General features: G+C 40.5%; 3 protein-coding genes across 11 annotated transcripts in view; all 3 read right to left on the reverse strand.

Annotated features, from left to right (window-relative positions):
* Nucleotides 1-4741: 4741 nt before the first annotated feature.
* LOC129350326 (motor neuron and pancreas homeobox protein 1-like) lies at nt 4742-7106 on the reverse strand. The gene is made up of 3 exons (XM_055016431.1): nt 7057-7106; nt 6242-6359; nt 4742-5517 (listed from the first exon to the last, which is right to left on the reverse strand). The coding sequence occupies exons 1-3, from the start codon at nt 7104-7106 to the stop codon at nt 5182-5184; spliced, it is 504 nt and encodes a 167-aa protein (XP_054872406.1). The 3' UTR covers nt 4742-5181.
* Nucleotides 7107-8468: 1362 nt separating this feature from the next.
* LOC129350330 (uncharacterized) lies at nt 8469-13225 on the reverse strand. Of its 6 annotated transcripts, none has more exons than XM_055016459.1 (10): nt 12814-13225; nt 11841-11943; nt 11515-11655; nt 11236-11411; nt 10987-11123; nt 10672-10765; nt 10245-10580; nt 10000-10156; nt 9778-9905; nt 8469-9643 (listed from the first exon to the last, which is right to left on the reverse strand). In XM_055016459.1, the coding sequence occupies exons 2-10, from the start codon at nt 11935-11937 to the stop codon at nt 9323-9325; spliced, it is 1587 nt and encodes a 528-aa protein (XP_054872434.1). In that variant the 5' UTR covers nt 11938-11943; nt 12814-13225; the 3' UTR covers nt 8469-9322. The 6 variants fall into 6 exon arrangements, with proteins under 6 accessions (XP_054872434.1, XP_054872433.1, XP_054872432.1 ...); XM_055016458.1 differs by having other exon boundaries at nt 12189-13225; XM_055016457.1 differs by having other exon boundaries at nt 11841-13225.
* Nucleotides 13226-13489: 264 nt separating this feature from the next.
* gria1a (glutamate receptor, ionotropic, AMPA 1a) overlaps nt 13490-25154 on the reverse strand; it is a 71874-nt gene continuing 60209 nt past the window's right edge. Inside the window, exons 14-16 of one of the 4 annotated variants that reach the window (XM_023298196.3) lie at nt 21877-21991; nt 16370-16504; nt 13490-14422 (exon numbers count right to left, since the gene is read on the reverse strand). In XM_023298196.3, coding sequence (XP_023153964.1) covers nt 14255-14422; nt 16370-16504; nt 21877-21991 — 418 coding nt within the window. In that variant the 3' untranslated portion in view covers nt 13490-14254. Of the gene's footprint in view, nt 14423-16214; nt 16505-21876; nt 21992-22720; nt 22836-25154 lie in introns of all 4 variants that reach the window. The other 3 variants (XM_023298194.3, XM_035942861.2, XM_023298195.3) reach the window with 3 other exon arrangements.

Raw genomic sequence — 25154 nt, forward strand, 5'->3', positions numbered from 1 at the left:
TGTAGCTTGTGGAAGTAAAGTGCCACTTGCTGGTAGGATACTAAACACACTGTTTCCATTACAGTCAATATCCCATTTGTAGATGACCTCAACAGGAGAAGAATTAACCAGCTTGACTGTCTGTACAACTGATGCTCCTTCCTCAACACATCCAAAGTCCACCACAGAGGAGGACAAGGAAACTTTGGGACCTAGCAAACAAAAAATATTTTTCTACAAATGCATTGATTACATCTTACATTTAGTTTTGACTACAGGAGTATAAATGTGTTTATTTTTCTTAGAACAGATTTTTCAATTGTATGTGTGCCTTACCTATGCAATTTCCAGTGAGTTTCAGCAGAGGTTCATTGAGTGCCCCCCTACATTTTAGAATCAAATACTCAACAGAGACAGTATTCACTATAGCAGGAGAATAAGTGACTGTAGCTCGTAGTGATCCACCAGGTGCCACATTACCCCTGGTGACATCACAGCTGAATACTGATCCAAGCAAGGGTATGCCACCTGACAGTGGTGATAGAGAAAAAGATACAGTTACCTGGAGAAGAGAAGCAAAAAGAGACATGTAAAAAAAAAAAAAAAAACACCACCACTGAGAGTGTGCATTTGTGAATGTATATGTTCTACCCACCGGAGAGGGATTAAAGATGTCAAAGTGTTTCCGCAAACATTGGCCAATTACCACAGAACCAAACTGCAGCACCGGATCACCCCATCCTTCTTCCTCCTGGCTACTGGGATTTCTCAACTGAAGATACGGGTATTTGGCTGAAAAGATAACAAGAGAAAGGGTCTTGGATTGTATTTTCCCCACAGCATAGTGAGATTAAATATACACTGCATTGCCACATGTTTTAAACTATAATACAGACTCACACTGCCTACACAAAAAAGACAAAGCCAAAATTTAAAAAAAAAAAGGGGGGAGCATACATCTTTTTTCACATGTCCAAAGTAAAACACAGTCAGAATTGAGAACAGTTGTTTGATATCAGTCGTTTTAGTGCTTTGCTTGAAGGATGAATAAGTCATTCTTTGACCAGTTGTAGACTTGAAAGACTGTTTGACATATGTAACTAAGGAGTGTAGTTTAACACTGAAAATCTGTATTTTGTGTTTTGCAACTTTAAAATATATGAAATATTGTTTTTTTTTTGTTTTTTCACAGTTCTAATAAACATTGCTCATGTAACCAGACCAGTAATCAAGCTGACAGCATGTGGCAGCAATTCTTTGAGCTTGGTAGTGCACCAAACCCATTCATTTGGACCACATAATTATAGAAACTGCTGAGAGGTACCGACCATGCTGTTTGAGAAGTGATTCGTACTGGATATGCATGTAAACTGTCAATGCTGGTAAGTTGTCAAATTTCCAGTAGCCAAATCTTTGGGCCTAATTATTACCTCCAGTCTCAATTGTTCTTACAGTACCTAGTGCCTGCAGAAGCACAGTGCAGCAGTTTTCAGCCTTGTCCCCTTCTTCTCCAAACCAGCAGTAAGCATGCTGCTGGTACACCAGCGCCTCCTGTGGCTGGAAGACCACCGTGATGTGACACTCCTGGCCGGGTTTCAACATGCCTTGCTTTGGATTCAGCTGGAATGGTGTATCACATTCAAATTGGAAGCTTGTCTGGAGTTTACTGTAAGAAGAAACAATTGGATGGCATCGGAAGGAAAAGGAGAAATGCATCAATAAGGTATATAAAGTATAACAAAAAGTTTTTGATTTAACTTTGTTACCTCCCAACACATAGTTACACTCATATGTACCTGGCATTTTTTAACAGGAAATTAGTGTGTGATGAGTGTTGGACAGCACAGAGTGGGAGCATCACAGAGTCAGGCACCTCCAGGACATGACAGGGAATGATGGCACGGAGGCATACTTGAAAGCTGCCCTCTTTGCCTTGAAACTCAATGCTGTCCTCGTACTCACCCTGTTTTATACAGGCAGAGGGAATGAAACAGGAGAAATAGGTCATTTTACATTCATATAGATCATCTTCTTTTTTGTAGAGGGCTGCAGGGCTTGGTGGTTAGCACCATCGCTTTGCAGCTAGAAAATCCCCAGTTTGCGTCCCGGCCTGGACCTGGGATGTTTCTGTATGGAGTTTCCATGTTCTCCCTGTGCATGCGTGGGTTTTCTCCGGGTACTCCGGCTTCCTCCCACAGCCCAAAAACATTCTGAGGTTAATTGTTCATTCTAAATTGTCCATAGGTGTGAATGCAAGTGTGCTTGTTTGTCTCTATATGTAGTTCCATGATAGACTGGCAACCTGTCCAGGGTGTCTCCTGCCTTCACCCTATCAGCTTGGATAGGCTCCAGCTGCCTCGTGACCCTAATGAGGATTAAGCAGTGTATAGATAATGGATGGATAGATGGATCCTTTTTTGTAGCCATTTCTGTCTTTAGCTGGACCATATTTTCTTGTGGTGTCGTATTATGTTTTTTGTTTTGTTTTACTTAACTTGTTTTATGTCTATATGAGTTGGCATATAATGGGCTTGTGATATTCTAATTTTCGTAGTTTCTTTTGGAGAAGTCCTCATCTATGACATAACCCTTGGTCTTGAGACTTATCAAATGCAGTTGTTCATTCATATCGTAAATGTTTGTGGAGATTCATTAAACATTTTAGGTAATTACTTTTAACTGTTATCTGCTTTCTATATAGGCCCAGATTAAGTACATGAATGTATCCCCACCGTGGTGGAGACTGTTTTCAAAATACAAATGCTATTCTGTACAACTTTGGGATGTCTTACCCTTTGGTACGGTCTAAAAGTGACTGGTATTGAGAAAGAAGTCCCTGGACTGAGGACAATTATCTCAGCTATCGAAGTAGAAAAACACTTGGATGCTGGAGGTCTGTGAGAAGAAGAGAGGGAGACATGTTACCCTGTGCATCAAATTTAAATTGTATAGTTTGAGGCTGTGTGTGTGTGTGTTTGTGAGTTTATAAGACCTTATGTGTAGCTTTTGCAGCTTTTTATGAATGTTCCTCAGCACTAAAGTCTTGGTGAACTCTCCTCCCAGGTCCCAGTCCTCCCAGACCAGCTCTCGCCTAGTTTCCAAACCCATGAAGCAGCTTCTTTGACTAGATGCCCGCCTTTGGTGCTTCCCACCACGTTGCCTGTGCTGAATCCCTGGATCCTGCCAGGTGGGACGTTGCACAAGATGTGAGTTTTGGGAAAAGACACTGATAAAAGCTAGTAAATCAACATTCAATGTTTACTGTGGTGCTTAAACAGTCGTTCCCTTCGGAAAAGGGAAGTTATCTGTAGTTACTCAGTTGTGTTATTCTGAAATGACGTGTGCACAGTTTAGAGTGACCAGTAACCATTCATAAATCATCATGTTTTCTACACGGACAGAAGTGCCTCAAAGCAGCTAATAATGAAGAGTATAGCAGACACTAGCCAATTAACAATATTGTGTCTGTTAAACAAACTGTTCTCCACCAAAAGTTTCTTTAAAAGCAAGAAGACAAGAGAGAACAGAACAAGACAGTTTTATACTAGATGATAGATCTTATGCTGTAGTTTATGGACCATTTTGCTTCAGCGTGGGACTTAAACTGAAATTAAACACAAAGCTTTACACTGGTTTGATTCAGAAAGGTCAATTATGAAGAGTTCATTAATGATGCCAAATTGTTATTGTTCAGACTTTACTTTGATATCCTTTCCAAGGGTGGAGGGCTTCCATGGATCTACTGATATCAGAGGGTCAGGACCCCGAGCCTCAGCTAACATGGCTGGGGAAAAGAGAAGAGAGAAAATGAGTTTTCTGTGTTGAGAATGAGTAACTTCACACAATTAACACACATAATACAGTGTCACTCTAACAGCGAGTTGTCCTAAATATATGATCATATAAAGACCAAGCTGGATCAGTGTTTCTGAACTAACGTAGTGTTATATTAAGGAGCAAACTAGCTTGTGGCATGGCTAACACTGGACGTAGAAACGTTTGGCTATACATAACGCTCATGCTAAATTGAAAATGGTCGGTGTAACACGCAAAAAGCAACCTTACCTTCGACGACAAGCGGCACACACTGACAAACTAGTGCTTTTTATTCCACCGGAGAGAAGAAAGCACCGCCAAGTACAGGCTAAAGTTTGTCAGCTACGGCGTCTCCATAGAAACAACTAACAGTTGTATCGCCACAGGAATTACGGCAGCCGATGAGGGATATTTGCAAACGTTACGTCTTAAATTGTAAATTGCGTTTCTCATTTGTAAGTCCTAAGTACTTAACTCAACACGCAGTTATGAATTGAACTTTATTTTTTCCAACTATTTGTCTCCACAAAAGTCACTAAATTCGCATTGAAGGTGGAATATATTAAATTCTATAAATGTTAAATTATATTGACAACATTTTACAAAATACAAGGAAAATGCCATGTTTACAGTAAATTTCATATATCATACAGTACATGCAGACATTTCTTTGTGTGTGTGTCTCTTTAACTAAATACAACATGCAGTTTCAAGAAGATACAATAAAGCAAAGTATTAAATATTATACAACAAAATCTTATTGCCTATAAAGTACTACAAAATCCATAGTAGCATTGTTTTTTTTTGCCACACGATTATAATGCCCTGAAACTTTAACTGAGTGGAGGTGAATCCAGGTTTTCTATTTTAATAGTTGCCCAGCTTTTTGTAACAGATCAGAACAGCGTGGATAGTAATGTAACACATACTCTTTACAACATCAGTCTTCAAGATATTTTCCTTGAAAGTGCTATTACCAACCATTCATACAGTCTAAGTACATTTATAAATAAATCGTCGTATTGCCAGTGACCGAACAGGGACACAGGCTTTACATTGCTATACTTTTTAAATCACTAGTAATCATACAGTTAAATATTATAAGCCGGAGCTATTCGTTGATTTTGAAGTCTTAACTCATGAATGGATTGCTGGCTATTAAACCATTAAATGTCCAGGTACATAAAGACTATCCTGGTTTAATGCAATAATCATACCTAATCAAGTGTGCAGAAATCAACATCCTCTGCTTATGTGGAAGGTCCAGGTAGAGATATGGGACTAAGAAATGGGTCATGAAAAAAGAAAGATCCTCATCATGCCACCAAGTCATTTCAATAGCAATAAACATAAAAAAGACATATAATAAAAGCATGCTCAAGTTTATCACTGTGGGAAAACCCCACTCCGTGTTCCTCGGTCTCCCTCCTCTAGCTCCTCCTCAGAGTAAGAGCTGTAGTTCCCTGTTCCTCTTCCTGCATGTCGTGTGAAGCTGATGGAGCCTTCCCTCAGCACCTCTATCTCCTCTTTCTCATCCTCATCCTCCCCTTCAATCTCATCATCATCCTCCATGCTCGACCTGTGAGAGCCACCATGAGGCTTCATGCTCTGTATGTCCATCCCGGTTCTTTCTGTGTCTGTCAGGGAGGTTGGGGTTACTTGTTCTTTGGCTTTGCGACTTCTCTTCCACTTCATGCGTCTGTTCTGGAACCAGATCTTTACCTAAAATAACAGAAAACACGAGAGTGTTAAAAAATGAAGTTATGTGGGGTGCAAGAAATAAACAGTGGCCTTCTGTTAGTGGGTTTGTTGCTGGAGAGGAAAAGAGTGCTACAAAGAGTGGAACACTATTATCCTTTTTAAATATTGATGACGGTCAACAAGACAAGATATACCCTGGGTTATTTCATTCAGACTCTTTTGAAGCATTGTTTCAATCAAATAAAATATTGTTAGTTTGTTTTTACCAAACCCCCATCCATTGGAAAGAATCTATATTACTGAAGGTGAATTTAATTCAAACTACTGAAAAATGACATTTTAATGTGTTTTTTAGTGAGGGATTTTGTATGGAATGTAATTTTGTGATGCTTTATTGACAGTGAACTTCCACTAAATAACAATCTTTCTTTTGTTGTTGTTGTCAGTGGATCTACTATTGAGACAATGTTCATATCACTAAGAATATGCCCATGTCTGTTTAGTAGTGTCATTGCTGGGCAGCTACAGCACATTGGATAGCTTTCCTGTAAAAATCCATTATTTATTTTAAAAATAAATAGAAGAAGTATGAGTCGATTGGGTATATTGGCACATTCTTAATGCATACATCTTAACATACCAGAGAGCAGGCAATGTGATTACAAATATAAGTGACTGGGCTGTGAAAAGTATGTTATCGAATACTGCAACACTCGTGTGTGTTTCTGTTAATCTATATTCTAACCTGAGTCTCAGTCAGCATGAGAGAAGTGGCCACCTCAAAGCGTTTAGGCCTGGACAGGTACTTGTTGAGCTTAAACTGGTTTTCCAGTTCCAGCAGCTGCTGACTGGTGAATGCTGTCCTGCACAGCAAATTTGGAAGTGTTAATTCAACCTCCTACAGAGTTAATCTCAACACTTCTAAAGTGTTTATATTGGTCCACCTCTAGATCGAGTTATAAACAACACTTTTGAAAGTGTTCAAACAGTTTACACTGTGACAGAGTTGGAACAACACTCTCAGTAGTTGAAATTTAACACACATCAGTGTTTGAATTTACACTATACTAGTGTGTAGTGTTAAAAGTCAACACTATTAGTGTAGTTTTAACACTGAATAAGGTTTTAAACTATATTAACTCTATGGAAAGTGTTATAAAATTCTAATCTAAATAAAAATCTTTTATTATTTAGTTTAAAAGTACTACTGGGAATCAAATAATAACCCCCAATTTTACTCCCAAAACAATGCATGTCACTTGACTTTACAAAGAAAACAACACAAGTTGCAGTTTGAATCAGCCTGTATTTCAAACAAGCACACCACATAAAAACAGCACTGCTTTGCAATACAACACAGGTCACAAAATATGACAGTGTGGCACAATGTATATTTTTTCACACATCTCATTAGAAAACTGTTTGTCATAGGGTCTGTGATAAATCAGTTCCTTAACTGGGAAAACAGAAAATGAATCTGCTCTCTCATCAACACAGTATGCATTGAAATGATCATCAAAATAAAGAGTGTCCACTCTGCAAGTCAAAAGGAAAGCTTGCCCATCATGCACAATGATGTTGGTGATCTTTCTGAAAATAGGTATTTCCATTTTTGTTCCAGTACAAATAAACATACCAATCTGATATTCTGTTCCATAGTTCTTCACCCAATTCGTGGTTGACACTTCACAATATAAATTAACATCAAAAACAGAACTTAAAACCTCACCTCCCTCGAGGCGATCAATGGTTTCGTTTTTCACTGACCAAACTCAAACCTCTGAAAATTAAAATTCTCCCAGTGGTAAGCTAACTGTCTCTGGTGTTGTTTCACCAATGATTTTGTGATATTTTTGAAATTTTTCACTGATCTTTTGAAAAAGTTGTGTTTGGCCTCAAAACCTCATGCACCATACATGAAGGAGTGGACCTATTTTTCGAATACAACGTGGATAATGTAGCATGAAATGATGCTTTGGAATCAATCTTTTTTGTGAAAACAAACATTTAAATAGCTTATGGTGGTCCTTAATCAAGTGCTTCAAATAGTATGTCATACCGTTAGTTACAATGGGTGAAAAAACTATATTCACAATCTGAATCAAGAGGAGGAGCAGATTCCAGTAACAGTTATTTCTTTCCAATACATCACCAAAAATAAGAGGAGTATTTCTTACAAGACACCATGACTGAATTGCATTTAATCCAAGATCCTTGCTAGCCTCATCCATTTTTCAACCCACTTGGTCTATTTTTTCTCTCAATATAACCATAGTTGAAAGTTTGGATCCTCTGTGACAATGATTCCAAAGACAGATACTTCTGGTTTACAAGGTACTGAAAGACAAGTTTGAGTTCGTACTGTACTACACCTTCAAGTAAATCGTGCATTATGTCAACTGCATAGTTGTCAGAGGTGTGGAAAAAATGCAATGTATTGAGCAAGCATGTCTTTTTGACACCAAATGTGGAACCTCAACATAGGATTTTCATGTAGAGCTGCACAGTGTTTTGCATGGATTTCCTTTGTACGAAAAATCATGCCAGGGTCATCTTCAGTAAAGACAGACTGTGACTCATCCTTACTTGTCAAACAAAATCTACAGAAATATGTAGCACTGAAGGACTCAACAAAACCGAACAGTCCATGTAAACCTAGGTTGTCACCCGTTACTTGTATAACAGAACCAAGTAATGGTGAGTCTGAGAAAGGCACCTCAATTCCTTGTGTTTCAAGTATTTTAAGATCGTCAACAAGAGGCTTTAGGATCTCATCAAACCCATAAGTCTTCAGATCTTGTGAGTGAAAGAGTGCCACAACATGTATATTCATCAACACAGAATTATATTTTGGGGGCAGGTTCCTCAATATAAAGTAAATACAACCGAGTTTGTGAATACCTTTCTTTGAACCTAAGGGATTTGCTGTCTCAAACTCGTCAAAATAAAGTTGAATCTGTAGAGCATTGCTTTTTCTGAGAAAACAAAATGTTACTCTTGAAGTATGAACCATCACATATGTCTTTATAAATGCCTTCTTCGTGATGTTTGGCTTGGAAGAAACTTTCACATAATTCAGTGTTCTTGAACATTGACTTAAGAGTTCCCAGGATGGGTGTGTACACAAATTTATCTGTTACAGGGACCTGACAGTAAACGCCAGTTGTTTGATCTCTGCGAACATCAAATCGCACCCCAAGAACATATTCGACAGGCTCAACAATTTCCCATTTGTCCTCAAAGAACTTCTGACGTTTTACTCTTGTGTTCAAGGATGAGAAAGGATTTCCTAGTTGATCAAAGCACTTTTCCACCTTCTTTTCCAAATCCGTACCTTGAATTTCTGAAGAACAGCTGAGAACTGCCTCTCTTGCTTGTCTATTAATGTCATTTACAAGGTCCTCCATGGATCCCACCATTGCTTGGACTGTGCTCTCAGCAACACCAGATGCTTGCAACTGTGCTACAACAGAAGCACACATGTTTAACACATGATCATTGTCAACAGAGAGCTGGGTAGTTGTTGGAGAGGCTTTGGTGACTGTCTGTGAAGTTGAGGGCTCATCAACTTCATTCTGAGTGTCCACATTGTCAGCAGTATTAGTCACAGCAACATCTCTGTGGAAATGAACAAGATGCTTCTTGAAACCTGAATAAGTGCAAAACAAAGAAGAACATCCTGGCTGTCCACATTTTAAGCGTAATGTCTTTCCAGGATATAGACCATGGTGAAGTCTTAAATGCTGACAAAGCAGTGCAGAACTTTTGTGGCATGCCTTACAGACATAACAAAGAAAAATATTTGCATCCATGGATATTTATCCCCTCAAGCATCATGAAAAAATCTTGCTCTTAGTTCCTTGACTCTGGGAGTTTCCTTAGCCTTTCCGATGTCAATGTTAAAAACTGTGGTTTGGATGAACGTATAGAAGTTGTAGAGGGATTCATGGTAACTGACGCTGAAGATGAAGTGTGCTTTGAAGAGCTCATCGAAAGCTGCAAGGGATGTCTGTGCCTTGCAAGGGATGGCCTTGTGATCAATGATGACATAGTATCTTTGGATGCTGCTCTTCTTTTCACCAACACCAAGGAGGAAGGGCTGGCCCGGCTCCACACCAGCAAGGAAGGTTTCAACACTGGCTCCCATCTTGAACAAAACATAAAGAATTATGAGAAAATATGCCGTTGTTAAGTTCAAATGTCTACCTAAGCAAATATAAAAAGTGCTTCAACCCAAGAAGTAGGATCATCAGAATAATTGCAACACTACTATTTGCATACCTGCAAATATCTCACAACATGGTCAACAGCCTGGCATGGGCTGATTTTAGCACTCTTCTTGTGGCCTTTGGGGGTGGGAGGAAGCAGGTGAACCAACAGAAGAATGCTGGACAGATCACTGTCCCAGCCTAGGGGAAAAATAGGAGAAATATTAGACTCATTCACATCATAAATAATTGAGACATTTCAAAGAGAAGAATGAGCCAAGCTAACCAGACCCACCTGAGTCATGCTGCAATGACATGAGTTCTTCAATGTGCTCATTAGAAGTCAGTTTTTTGCAGTCTGCCAGGATTCTAGGCTTGAAAAAGGTAGGCCATTTTGCCAAAAATCTGCCCGACACTTCCTCTCCAAACATCATGGTGAAGTCTTGTTCAATCTACAGGAAAACACACACTGTATACTCATGCACCTTAAGCATATACTTTGAGTAACAATTCACTTACAAAAGAAGTTGTCTTTCTTACCAAGCCAGTGATGTCGAGGAATCGTGGGAAGATGTCAAAGACTGTCGAAGAGCACTGCTGATCTTGAACCAGTGTTTGACGGTACTGAAATGTGGCCCTCATTCGCTCTTTGATGGCTGATTCATCAGTTGAATGTTTCAAAAAGGATATTGCTTCATGACAGTGCTCACCAAGCAGCTGCTTATCAGTGCAGAGAACATCCCTCTTTCTCTTTGGACTATCTTGATAGGTTGTGCTTGTGGAGCATCTCTGGGGCTGAGCTGCAGTGTTGCGCTGAACAGTCTTTATCCTCCAGGCCAAGTAGCCAGATCCACTCTCTGGGTCATAGAAGTGTTCCTGTAACATTAAAACAATAGATTGTTACATAAATTCCAAACATATTACTGGTCCATAAATTGACATACAAGTTTTTAATTTATAAACTTACATATCCCTTGTCCGAATATGGATCTCTGAGGCTGGGAAATAGAGAGATGATGCCTAGAGCACATGTACTTCGAACAGAGATGGGTGGGCTCCTCCTGAAAGATAAACATGGCATTGCTACAACAATTCAGTGTTTAAAAGATACAAATTTTGCTTTTTCTTGCTTCAGTTAGTAGCAGTCCCTCAAATTTAGTTTTTGTATAATGTTTTAGCCTTAAAACATTGCTTTACTGATATGCAATCCCTTACAATGAGTATGCTTGTTTTAAAAATAATTTCTATATTAAGTAAAGAACATTATGAATATGAAACTTACCCATGAATTTCAACCATGTTGGCCACAAGAAGGTTTACCAACTTTCTCCTTGTGCTATCCATCAATGTTTTCATTTTGTCATATTCATCCAAAATAAACTGTCCACCTGGTTTAGCCTTCAGAGCATTTCTCACCATCTAAAAGATAAAGAATAATAGTTAGAATTATCCATCACCATCAGTTTAACTATACAACATCTTTGTGTCTGATATCTGATAACTAATAGAATTTGTTACAAAAGCAACACACCTCTTTTGCTGATTCCCGTTCAGCATGGGTTCTCCTCCCTCCGTTTGTATGAACAATCACTGTTGCATCTGATGAATCAGAGGATGCTAGCGAGGACACTCCTGACACTGACCCAGATGAGCTGTCTGACATGGGTGACTCCAGCGAAGTATATGAAAGATCATGCTGAAGTACAACTGTAAACAATTTTTTACCAAATGTAAACACAAAATAAAAAAAAAAATCATGTGTTCTCCACAATATTCATTATACTCCTTCCCTAACAAGGTTGAGTCTCACCTGTTGACTTTTCCAATGCCACCCTAACAGTGAGGTTCCCTGCCTGCAAGAGCTCCTCAAACACATCTGCATCAACTTCTGTCCCTGATTCATCTGTCAAGTGCAGCTCAGTCTCAAGTGGAAGATCTAACTTTTGAATAACTGATAAAAATATTAGATTTAGAGCAATAGAAAAAATACAATAAGAACATTACCTGGCATTTTCCATGCTTGTTTTTGGCAGGACATGGCTAACATAAACAAAATATTCGAATACCACATAAATTCAATAGGTGTTATAACATGTAGCCAGAAACGTTGTGGGCTGTATGAAAAGTGATGCCAACCTTTTTGAAGAAATGTGTTGAAATCATCATAGCCATCTTCAGTCTCAGCCACTCTGACATACTTCTGTGTTTCACCAAATCGCACCTTAACCAACATGATGCACTATGAAGAAAAAAGGACAAAAGACATCCACACTGTGCCATCATTTACACTATGATCACCATGGATGTGTAGAGGCAGGAACATTTTGCCTAGCTTTACTAGACTCTGAGTATTCGTTTTAAGTTTTAGCATTACTTGCTACCTGGACGATGGGAGCCACCAGCACAGTGACGTGCTACTGAAGCTTGGCCTGCTTGCTAGAATGACGGCTCGCTAGTTATTCTGCTATAAACACCCACACTTACCCGTAAACAGCGGTACACTATCAACTATGCTCCGTTAGCTTAGCAAAATAACGTCGCCCTGAGACATAAACGTGGCAGCGACGTTAAGATGCACAGCTACGTAAGTGGTATTCACCAGCATGTGTGGCTGCGGTAACGTTAGCTTGAAAAGTTAGCGTTTTTTAAACTTAAAATGTTTTAAACGAAGCAATGCTTGGCGTGGCTGGTGTGGTGGCCCGGTGTGTGGAGGTGTTCCTCCGGTGGAAGAATACAGCAGGAAGTCTGCAGCAGCTGTCTCGGGCAAGCAGCAGCAGCTCAACCGAACCCCCACCCCCGCTCCATGTAATGCCAACAACCATTCGACAAGACTAGATCAAAGCTAATTGCACTCCTCACCAACTTGACATGGATTTGATTGTCGAAATGACAAGTGGCCTTCAGATTTTTTTCTGGGAAATATTTGGTTAACCTGCCATGCACGTGTTACATCACTTTAGCAAACTCTGACCCCTTACAAAATGTGCAGCTGTGCAAATGTAGCATGTTAAACAAATGTGTATTCATGTAGGTTACACATATGTTTGTATATTTATCGACACTTGTGTGCAAAAGCGACAAATAGCATACAACAATCATGCTAACTTACCTTGCCGCGATGTTAGCTGCAGACAGGTTTCAGCGACACCTATTGTTGTCACAAATAAAATACTATTGCATAGAAGTGTTATTAATTAAACGTGCCGACATTCATTTAAGCGCACAAAGATCCTCATTTGTACAAGGGAAAAGACAGTTGTGCTCCGCTGCAGCCGCTCTATCCGTCCCGCTCTTTAGGCAAACACGTCACAGATACGTTGGAATGCTGGGAGTTACTCTATTAAGTGTTGATTTTAAAATCAACACTTTACAGAGTTGTTTAAATGTAACTCTGTGTATTATCACCAACTCTTTTGAGGGACTAACTCTCAGGTAGTTGAATTAAACTAAACAAGTGTTGAACTGACACTGTATTTTTAACTAGCAACACTAACACTGGAATTTTAACACTTTTGAATTTGCTGTGTGGATATGCTATGAGTGTCACAACAGTAGAATACAGTGTAAGGTCACTCTGTACTGTACATAGCCACATAATGGTGTGCTTGTGTGTTTTCTCAGCCCACTGAATGTTTTTTTGTGATCGGTAATAGCTAAAACTCTGCATCAGTTGGCCACACACATGACCTAGTAGCAACAAGTGTACAGTACAGTGTATCTGCGTGCATTTGTGAGAATGGTCATATGGCACCAAGACAAGGCATGATGTGTTAAATGAGGTGTAGCAGCAATGCATTTTTTTTTTTTTTTTGTAGCCTGATCAATGCTGGCTTAAACAGCATTAAACCCTCAAGAAAAATCGAATCCATCTACTTATGACAAAGCTCTTCTACAACAGTGTAAACCATGTACTGTCTCATGAAAACTGGCTATGCTACACAGAGCACTTTGTCCTTTTCGAAATGGCATGTAAATGTGAGAGTGAAAGAGGGCAGAAATGTCCCAAAAAACAATATCAAATCATTGCAGCAGTCACAAGTGTTTGTCCTCCTCAGCCACATCTGTGCAAAGACATGTTCCATCAGCCATCAGAAAGCATCTAGGTAGTACAAGGTCAGCAGTGGAGGCGAAGATATTGCACACGCAGACTAACGTCAACAGCTCCATTGAAATGGCACAGCGCAGGCGTCACACTGAAGAATAAAGTTTTTTTTTTTCCACATAAATGAACACTGTAAAAAATTCAAAAACGCGCCCCGGCTTCTTTATTGCAGCACATTTCCCTTTCTTTTTGCGGTATTTCTTTTGCAAACATCCACTCATTACAAAAAAATGTTGCGAGTCTCATAGTTCATAGTTCTGTAAGGAGCGGTTCGAGAGTGCATTTTGGCAGTAAGTTAAGTCTTGTTCAAGTCGGGCGTGCTGACAGCCAGGAGAACAGATGGGTCAAACCGGACAGCCATGATTTTTGAGGTGAATAGAGTCTTGTGCTCTTCTCCTGCCCCACCCTGCCTGTCCCACTATCGCCACAAGCACAGTTAGCGTGGAGATCACATGCCAGAGGCACCCAGTCCCATGCTGGCGGTGTGGCTCATACAGGGCAGCGTCTGAACGGTCTTGGGGAAGTCGTGGGTGAGGATTCGTCCGTTCTCTCCGCCGCTCCCGTTGCCACTCATCCTGGTGAGGGTGGAGCAGCGCATGGCGTCGTTGATGGATTGCTGTCAGAAACAAACAGGTTCCAGTCAGCCTGCACTAAATCTTTCAGTAAATCATGCACATATGCTTGTATTCTAACCTGAACAAAGAATAGCTAATGCAACAGTTAAAACTAGCAGCAGACAGAATTATGAACCTTACAAGGACTTTCGGCTAAGTCTCTCTGGCCTTTATTATAAGTAATTTATGCACATAAGAGGCTATTTATGTTGCTATATGAATGTGGTGCTGGCACGCCACGAAACTGGGGAGCAGAATGAGCTGTTAGGACTCATAGGGTGCTGCTTTTTACCCTCCTTATCAGGGTCTGAGTGATGTTCGCGGGTGGTAAAGCGTGGTACTGGGCATTGTGCATCAGATGTCCTAATTTGTAGCAGGAGGAGCAGAGCGAAGAGTGGGCAGTAAGACAGGAGCTGAGGCTTCATTCATTGGTTTATTAGCTCCATTCTCCAGTCTAGCGCAATAAAAGCCACTGGGCCTCGACGGCTGACCTAATGATGTGTGATGCTCGTGTGTGTTTATGTGCGCACACATGTGTCTCTTTGGTGTCTGCCCGTATCGCCCTATTCTATAGCTGATTAAATTGGGCAAAGCAAGTGCGATCTGGAGCAACTGGTAAGTGCTGCATGGGGATTGGAGATTGCACCGACCTCTAATTGGAACGGTGTTGTTGTTTCTTTCAAGTCAAACAGCATAAAGGTACCGCTGGACTAATAGGCTCCTCACCAGTCTCATCACCATACTGATCAGGTGCCTCTTCGTGGGCTGATTAAAACATAAGAGACTGAACCTGCCTTTCTTTTTTTTTTTTCTGTTGACATGACGAGTATATCAGTGCATCCCCGGAGGGCTTTGATGTCAGAAGAATAAATCAAAGGTTGCTTTTTTGTAAATTGATCCATGAAGCAGATGAGCTACAATATCACAGACAATAGAGGAGAAACCTGACATCTCCCAGTAAAGAAGAAAAGCAACAAGTCTTCACTTTCAGATTTCTGTACAGACAACAATTCGAGTTAGACTGTTTTCTACATTAAAGCAGTGATGGAAGACATGCGAGCCGCACCAGGCCTGCCTTATGGTATACATATAAACGATGTTCACCACAATGGGCCCTGCGTTTGCGAGACAGTCAGCGAAGAGAAGAAGGAGCAGGGGAGAGATTTGCTCAGAGCGACAGAAGTAGATAGATGTACCACTGTGATTCAAATTGCCTTTATACCTGTGCTGCAAAGAGAAATTTCTGACGAGTGTGCTCAAGATTATTGTAATGAGTGTAGTAATGGGATTTAACAAGAATCCTACGAGGAACACTTTGTAAGCTGAAATTTAAAAAAAAAGAAAAAGAGAAAGTAAAATGTGTAGCTAACCATAAAATCCAAAGGAAAGTGTAACTCAGAAAATTGCACATTAAGATGCAAACATAACATACTCATGTGGAATGCATGCTTTAGATGTAACTTTAAAGGTTAAAAAAAAGCTACACCAGTGCATGGAAATCTACTGTGACTGCACTGGAAACGTTTGAAGAGTTTGAAGGAAACAGGCATAATGGCAATTTTAAAATCATGTGATTCAACAACACTGCAGGAGATCGGTGACATAAAGACTGAGCGAGGGAGCGGCAGAGGTAGAAAGAGGTACAGGAGAGCGTTTGCACTGCGGTGGAAGCCGTGAGAGGCCCTACTGTGATCACGGTTAGATGGGCGAAGGGGTGGAGGCGGATGTCATCATCAGCATCATCATCATCATCATCATCATCATCATTATTGGTTCGATCACAGCGTTTCCTACCCCGTGGCTGTGCTCTGCCCTTATATCTTAACAGTGTTGTTGGCGTACAGGCCGTAGCTCTGCAGCTCTGTGTAGGGGGCGCTAGCACCACTGTCTAAGGCTGAGCAGTGAAAGGCCTGAGCGGCTGAGGCGGCAGCGGCTCGCGCGGTGGACACCTTCATTCGGCGCGACTCGGTCCTGGACTTGTAGCAGAACTCCACCAGCGCCACCAGCATGGCCAGGCCCAGGCCTCCGATCAGGATGTAGAAGACTCCCGCCACGTTGCTGAGGCTCAGAGCGCTCGTCTTGTCCTGGAGGGAGGAAGACGAGGAGCAGGAGGAGGAGGAAGAGCCAAGCAGTGAGGAAGGATAGTGGCGACAAAGCAGACATACGACAGTAAGACTTGATTCACACACACATTAAGCTCTAGACAAACAGGAATCACGTAAAGTAGGACTCATTTGCTACACATGTACAGCAACATAAACGCACACACATACACACACACACACACACACACACACATACACATGCACGCACGCACGCGCGCGCGCACACACACACACACACACACACAGTTTACACATAAGCCCAACTAATCAGGCACACAAAGACAAACTACAAAGTCAAAACACAAGACCAGAGGACAAGACATACATGAAACCACACACAAAAACACAACATTAACAGTAAAAAACATATTTCAGAGGCCTGTTTCACAAAGTAGCATGTTAGCTTTGGATTTATCTCTACTAATTTTAATTAAAAAATAGCCAAACTTGAATGCAGAACCTAGAGTTTTAGTTCAGGTCCAGGACCAAGTTGAAATCCAAATTGGGACAAAACTGACAAAATCATGTAAAAATGATTGATTTAAAATTGAAAGAAAATATTGTAAATGCGAAGATAGGGACTCAAAAAAAGGCATTATTAGAGAACAGAGTCCCCAGTCGGCGGGCCAAGTACATTTAAGATGGCACAGACTGATTGGGTTGCTGTTTTCATGAGAAGAGTTTGATTGAACACATCCCTCCCTCAGTATTCTTCAGCATTCACAACCTCCTAAGTGGAAACTTTCCAACACCTCCAAATTCACAAGTTGTAACGTGACATTTTCAGAAATCAACGAGGCCATGGAGTTCATTTTTTAGTGGATATAATGGAAAATATTGTAATTTTTTGTTGTTTTCAGTTGTTTCTCATAATTTTAGAATGTCTGAGAAACGTGGTAATAACTCGGCCGGCCTCATCTGTTCACGACGCCTTTGCTTTCCTAAATTGCGTTAACCACTGCTAAATGCTTAGCCTCAGTGGCTTCTAGTGCTGTTGCCTAGCAGCGGTTTTCTCATGACTTACGCCACTTGAACAGCAAGTATTTGGCGTGCACGACTTTTTAAGTTCAGAGGAACAAGTTAATGAGTTCTGTTTGAAGGCAACAAGGGATCAAAACATAATTTAACATGAATACTTGCTCCCTCCTAGCTGAGTAGTTAGCGTGAATACCACATGGGTGCTAATACCCTAAAAAGCAATTTGAATCTTTGCCGGATGTGCAACATGTCTTTCTTCCCTGTCCCTATGAAAAAGGCTCACAGAGGCTCCCCCACATTTTAGCACAATTTGGCATGTTTTGGCACATTTCACCACAACAAAACTATATCATAAATAATTTGGACTCCACACAAAACAGCAAGCACAGCAGGGAGCTGTGAAATCCATTAATAAAATCTGCTCCTGCATGTTAATTGCAGTGAAGAGCTTTCAGTGGCTGTTTACATCCACATTGTTGATTCATTCTCTCACTGCAGGGACAGAGAAAACGAGGCAGCTATGTAAACTTACGACACCAACACAGAAATAAGAAATATTCCGTCTGAGCCCTAATGAAGAACAGCGATTTGCTCCTTTCATTTAAAAAAGAAAGGATGTCTGCACACTCAAAATTAGCTGCGAGTGATTTATTCAAGCTGCATTTTGGTCAAAGAAGAAAAAAAAATTACTAAATTATACTGCTGCGGCGCTCCTCTTTATATCAACAGAAGCAACATTATTGAAATATTTGAATGTTCTGTTTTGTCTTTTATTTATTCATGAGGTCTTCTTTCTTCATAGGAGAAGGAGACAAACCTATTTATTTCCCCACACCTTTTCCAGGATACTTAGCATATTAAAATGTCAGCCCTAATGCTATAGTGAATGTGAAGTGAGTGCACGCTCCATCTATAGCTATTTATATTCCAGTTGTGTGTTTATCATTAACTTCACTTGGCGGCTGGTGTGAAGCCATTTCTCCAAGTAGGGATCAACAGTTTTACCTCTTCTTTATTAGATTGTAATTGGCTATTTGTTTGAAACCCCACCTCCTGCCTGTGTGCCCAGTTATAGCTGTTTTGAAGCAATTTCGCTCCCAGATTTCTGTGACCAGTTATCCAGAATCACCAATGTAGCATTAGATCAGTAAAACCAGACAATACCTAAAATGACTCCTGCTTGTTTGGAATTAACTTTGTGAAACAGGCCCCAGATACTGGAAATAGACACTGATCTAAATTGCTTATGACTAATTTATACATTGCTAAACATTTTTACACAATGTCTTTATCAATACAAAATACTCATAAACATGTTTTCTCATAATTACATCTTGTGAGGGAACAGGCACAGGAAAAGTGCATAAACACTCCACAACACATGCATTCATGCAGCAACAGCACGAACAAGTCTTTAGTTTGACATTGCTTCATAATATAGGCTTTTTGTCTTGATCGCAGTGGCACCTACTCACATTTATGCCTATTTATAGTCTGCTGAGAAATGGAGTCATTAAGATTAAGACTGAAATCAGTCAACCTAAGTGGTCTAATGAGGACATTATTTTATGAAAATCAGTTTGGGGAATATCCTTTATGTCACTCATATAGATTAATGTCACATGGAAAGCTATAGTTCTATTAGGATGGTTAACACTTAATTACGCCTCTACTTTGAGCTGAGAGTGATGCAGGATGTCAGTCACAGTGTTCTTTAGCCACTACATGAAATGCATGCTTTTTCTTATCTATTAGATAAATGCATTTAAGTGTGCATTTTGTTCAAATATTATCTAGATATACTGATTTAGTGGTATTATTTATTCTAAATAAGATTTTCAAAGTAGGGCAGGTGTCAAACTATGTGCCATGAAGGAGTGTGCTGCGTCTTCTTTCACTTCTTTCTCTCTGCTGAATATATTTTAATTATGAAGATGAATTTGCAAAGCTTCCTAGAGTTAGTTCTAGTGGCCACATCCCGAGGAATGTATTTTCTTAAAAAAGTTTGTTTTTCAGAAAAAAAACAACCAAAGAAAAAAAGCAACTAATGAAGTGTCTCAGCCCTTCACACAGTAAATAACTGTTCAGCGTAGGGAGTTGGACTTGTTTGAGAGAGTCTACAGGGGCTTTGTTAGGAAGAGAGGAAAATTGCAGGAAAATGAAATGCTTAGATAGTGAAGTACTGAACAAGTATGTGAAGAATGCCATATTCACTTTCATGCTTAAAAGTTAGACAGTTAAATGAGGAAAGTGACTCTCATCTCTAATGGTAAATTGGAGGCTGAACCCTGCAACTTTATGGCGAGCAGTTAGTGAACGTTAAATACGGGCATTTGTCTATACTTCTGCACAGGGTTATTGACTTATGTCTACACATTTAGTGTTTTTCTACAGAATCCCCCCATAAATGTAACTCCTTGCTATGATCCTTGACATGTAGCTACGTTTCAAGCTCTCAGAGAGTATTTTTAGATTGTTTGTACTACGTTCCCTGGAGACTGAACCTCCACGGCACATAGTTTGACACCTCTGCACTAAACTGTCAATCAGTGTGAGCAAGGGAATGGATGGGAACGAAATCTTGATATCTTGGCAGGATCAGAAGTCCACACAGAGGTACATACAGAGGCATCAGAACTAAAGAGCCCAAAGCTTTTCTGTCAGGGAGAGCTGCTTCTCCAGTCGGCCGATTACATTAACTGCAAATGCATGCAAGCCCGTTGGCAGACTTGGTGCGATTTGGGGTCGGTGTTGCAGATTGACAGGGTTTGCATTCACACATGCAGGCTCTACAGTGACAGAGTGAGGGCAGGATTATTACAAGGGCCGGTACGCAAAGGTTACAGCTCAACAGGTTCAAAGATTTCAGCAATCCAAGCTTCTAATGTCTTCATCTGTCTCCCTCATGTCCATCTGTGCTTCTTCTCATTCTTTTCCTCAGGAAGGAGTTGTGTTCTAACAGTCTGCTTTGTGAGTGATTTAATCAGTACAACACAAACACAAGGTCGTCATAACACTTTATCAGTGTGTCTGTGTGTTTGGAGGGTCGGACAGTTTGTTTCAGGACTATTGATTCTGCCTAGATGATAACTGTAGTCGATATGTGTATTACAGATCATTGCAACAATCCTAGCTAATCCACCACACAATATTCATTTACACACTGGTAATGAACAATAAATCTCTGACAACACAAGCTCATCAGTGGAAAGAAATAGACACCAGAGCACCACCAGAGTACTGGCCCAAATATAAGACAGTGTTTCTGGAAATTACAATTTTAAAAAGTGGGGGTCATTTCATATAATCACAACAGCAGATTTTCCCTTTGAATATTGCAATGGTCTGTACACTGCAGAGGGAGCTGTATTAAGGCAGCTTATTTCTGTGTGGGCCAGCAAGTTTGAAATGATCCCTTGGTAGATATCTGCCAGCACTGACCATCCTCTCAAAAATGTCCTTTAAGCCTAGTTTAAAGTGAGAATATGCAACTTCTGAAAAGCTGAACACAGCTGTCCTGTTGTCAGACAAAATGTCAATTTGTTACACTCAATTGTAGAGCCATAAGAGTAACTTACCACCATAAGTTACTCTTATGGCCCAGTCTGGGGACACTTTTAAACAGCAACTGGTTGAACTGGTCCTGCACCACTCACTAGTGTTCTTCTGCAGTTTTGGTGACGAACCAAAGTCACTCCTGACGGTATAACTCACCCAAAATTAAAACTGTGCCATGTTTCCAACAGTTTTATGATTGGACCTATTTTGCTAAGGCTGGGTTTAGGCTAAAATAGCAAATGGCTTTACATATGGCTGCAATATCTGCACTCTGAGATCTGATCTCCTGCTGTATAAGTTGTTCAGTTGATTCAGGTTAATGCCAAAAATCAAAATGCTACATTTTTCAAGATTATTTCACAGAAATTTGCTTAACTATAGTAGCATTAAAGTTTTTAGAATTCATTCTCAGCAGTGGTAATAGTCGAAGCTTGGAGGGAGTTGTTCTGATTGATTACTGCAGTTTAGAATGTTTCCTCGTAATTAAATCTGAAGCCAAAGTCATTTAATCACATTTTTTTTGTAGCCTGGTACATTGATTTTCCATTATATTATATAAATCAATTCAGCCTGAAGTGAATTTTATTGTATCTTTTACAAACAGCTGTGGTAAAAAAATAGCAATTCACTGCATCTTTATTTTATGTCATGATTATCGTCTTATATTCGGACCAATACGGTAGTACCACTAGAGCCACATGGGGGGTGTCTCAGTGTAATAGAGGCTGAGGGCTGGACTTGGGGGCTGGTCTAGGATCAGGGCAGGGTTATGCTGGGAGGTGCTGTGAGGTGACAGGTTTGGGATGGAGACTAACCTTTCTTCCGGAGTCCTTGCTGCCACACTCCCCTTTATCGTACCACCATTTGTTTTTCAGTTTGTCTAAGACGGCTTGCTCATTGAGTTTCAACACCGCTAGGTTTACTGGGATTCTTCCGAACCATAAGGGAATAACATAAATAACATATTATACCATGTTATTTTATGTTATTAATGCAGAAACACAGAGCAGCAAATACATACACACACATTAATGCTCGGGCTTGTTTACAGGTAAACAACAAAAAACCCCACATCACACACACCATACACACACACACGCACACAAATATATAGCATAAACATCATTAGAGACATCAGAGTCAAAGTGATATGCATTAATACTCCATCTAGCTTGGCTGGTTTGCTCCCTAAGGCAGTAGATGTGTATTACTATATCACTCTGGGTAACCGGCGCGCTGCTTAACCACACCTATGCAACAGCGATGTCTCTTTTGTTCAAAGAGAATGTGGAAATTTTAGAAGTAAACCTAAAAAAGAATAATCCACAGGCTGTATTCAAACCAAACATAAGGGACCTTGCTGGTTTAATTAGGACACACTGATCAATTTTAAGTCATTGCCCATTTTTGTAAAAGTGGAGGACACGATAGAAAAAAATTCCTCTCTCTGTGGATTTCAAATTCATCCCCTGCAGGCCAAAAAATCACCCCCCTTCGGCACTTCTCCTTTGCTGTTCCCTCACCACAGAGAGATTAAGTGTTGCCAGAGTGGTGGTAGCAGCGTGGGCTTGCCGGTTACCCCCCCGCCCCACCCCACCGCACCCCCACATCCCCCAGTGGTGGTGGGTTACCCGCAGGGTTTATCAAACTGGCTCTGACCTTGGAGTCCCCGCCCCCGCTGCCGCACTCTCCCTTGTCGTACCACCACTTGTTTTTCAATTTGTCCAAGAGGCCCTGCTCGTTCAGTTTTAACACTGCCAGGTTTACTGGGTTTCTTGAAAATAATATAAGACGATAAGCCATTAGGAGACACTCTATGGGACAGATATAAAGAGATTGGTCGCATGGTGGTGGTGGTGATTATGGCAACACTGACTTACTGTTAGAAGGTCTCCTGCATATGGCTACTGATATGAAGCAGGAGTACCGGCTTTAGATGCACATGTTAGTTGTAGAGCTGCAATGGGCTGAAATACTGAGCGCCCATACAGTAGTAGAGTCAGGTTTTACCAAGCAGGGGCCTCAGAGAGAGGCAGAGCTGACACTAGAAACGGAGATGCCTTGGACGCGGAAGTCTTTCTACAGGTGGTAATTTCCTTTCAGCTGCACCAGCATACAGATTGTCATGGTAACTAACCTATCAATATGCAGCCCATAATAGCATCCTGGTGAATCGATGCCTATGTTTATTAATTTGTAACTATAAACAGAGATAAATGCAAACAGAAGCTTAACTCAGAGGTTCACTTCCAAAGTTGTTTTTTTTTTTTTTTTTTTAAACAGGCTGAAAGGAAATTATGTGACCAGCTATAGATGGAGTCCTGGACCAAAGCATCTCCCCATGGGTTGCTCTGTCTCTCTCTGGTGAGTGTGTGTGTGTATTTCCTATAGCTGACTGGCAGAGGACAAAGACTCTCCCCATCCACAAGTCGCAGAAAGGCTGAATCTGCAATCAAAATTTGCATAAAAGAACAAAAGATTGCAGCCTTTGTCGGACTATCTTATCCTTCAAATCAGTGCCGATTCTTCTGCGCGGCAACAATTTGGTGACGTGATATTCTGCCTTTCTCCCCCAGCAGACACAGAAGAGCTTTTATCCCCGACCTCGAGTGCACAACACAGCTGTAGGGAACACAGGTATCCTCGGGGCCGGTAAAACCTCTGAATTCTTTCTCAGCCCAGCGGACTCAGACAAAAAGAAAGAAGTCAAAGTAGGTGGACATGGATGTTCTGAAGACCAGCAGATCGTTGGTTAGTTTGGTCGGTTGGTTCGAGGTGAGCAGATGTCAGGAGGGAGGTACTGTATGTTAGTGGGATGGGGGGAAACTGTCAGGCAAACATGGGGGTGGCCGGACATTGTACATGTAAGAAATGAGGCAGAATTTATGCAGAACATTAGACCCACTGATAAGTACTCTTTGAGGACATTCCTGTAAAATGAAGAGTTATGCCATTTAAGTATATCTATTTTCAAAGGGCCACTTACAATCAGGCCTGCATTGCAATGTAAATAGGAGAACACACAATTCAAATACCCACAAATCTAAAGAGAATGATGGTATATGAATATCTACAATTACAGTTTGGAACTGAACTTCAGTTTAAAAAAAATAGCTCTGGTATCAGAAATGTACCTAGTATCAGCAGATATCCGATTAGATTTAAAAGCTAGATCAGTATATCCTTAATATTTAGTGCTCTGTGCAAATTGATTCATTAACAATGCATTGCAAGAATGATTGAAGTCAACCCTTCGATTCATGGGTCACTCACTCATGTCTAATTCCACGCGAGCGGCACAATTAAAAGTTTTGTTCTTTAACCATTTAGAAAGAAATATGTGAATCGTTCAAATTGCCAATGCTGCGATAGTACTCAGCCAATTATGACTGTTATCTGTTAATGAAACTCAGTATCAGACATCTGTGAGTGACCACAGGGGCAACTGGAGAATAAAATGCATCGCTCTGCTAATAATTAACACAAAGAGAGGGAGATAATGGAGGCCATCCTCAGCAGGTCAATGCTGCAGCCATTTGCCTTGTTGCAGGTCTGGACCAATCAGACTACATGACTTGAGAGCAGATTCATTTCACCACTTGTCTTACCACTAAAGCAGCACTTGCTTGATGTATGAAATCCAATTTGTATGAAATGTAAAAAAGGAGCATCCGAGTACGGCTTACAGGAAACATTTCTAGTCAACATTCTGACCTCTGGCTGCCAACCAAGGTGGAACCCCGAATGAATCTTCAGCGAATTTGAATGAAATCTTCCCATATGGCTCCTTTCATTAAAATGAATGAGGCCTATTAGAGATAGATTAAAAGCTTCAGATGCCACCAGCTTCTGCACTCTCTCTGTAGTTGCAAGAGAAATATAAATGGGAAGTTGGTTAAAGTGTTAATGTGATGTGAAATGACAGCTGCTGCTCTTGGAAATCGATGGCAGAAGTAGATCAGGAATGAATTACCATTAATTACGTCAATTATCACATCGGATGCGGTAATTACAAATTCAAAGTCTTGTGACTTCACATTCAAGGTGCGAGCCCTGGCTTAAGTGGGAAAGTAGCCATATGGGATGTGACTCT

The sequence above is a fragment of the Amphiprion ocellaris genome, chromosome 13, assembly GCF_022539595.1.
Source record: "Amphiprion ocellaris isolate individual 3 ecotype Okinawa chromosome 13, ASM2253959v1, whole genome shotgun sequence".
In the NCBI taxonomy this organism is placed as follows: Eukaryota; Metazoa; Chordata; class Actinopteri; family Pomacentridae; genus Amphiprion; species Amphiprion ocellaris.

What these genes read in the sequence shown, in the direction of transcription:
- LOC129350326 (XM_055016431.1), bottom strand. Translation starts at nt 7,106, where the DNA reads ATGGAAATACCTATTTTCAGAAAGATCACCAACATCATTGTGCATGAT. An exon ending in AACATCATTGTGCATGATGG is followed by an intron (nt 6,360 to 7,056) that starts GCAAGCTTTCCT and finishes TTTGCTGTGCAG; the next exon opens with GACAGCATTCACCAGTCAGC. An exon ending in TCATGCTGACTGAGACTCAG is followed by an intron (nt 5,518 to 6,241) that starts GTTAGAATATAG and finishes CTGTTATTTTAG; the next exon opens with GTAAAGATCTGGTTCCAGAA.
- LOC129350330 (XM_055016459.1), bottom strand. Translation starts at nt 11,937, where the DNA reads ATGTTGGTTAAGGTGCGATTTGGTGAAACACAGAAGTATGTCAGAGTG. An exon ending in TCCTCGACATCACTGGCTTG is followed by an intron (nt 10,157 to 10,244) that starts GTAAGAAAGACA and finishes GTTTTCCTGTAG; the next exon opens with ATTGAACAAGACTTCACCAT. An exon ending in GTCATTGCAGCATGACTCAG is followed by an intron (nt 9,906 to 9,999) that starts GTGGGTCTGGTT and finishes TTTTTCCCCTAG; the next exon opens with GCTGGGACAGTGATCTGTCC.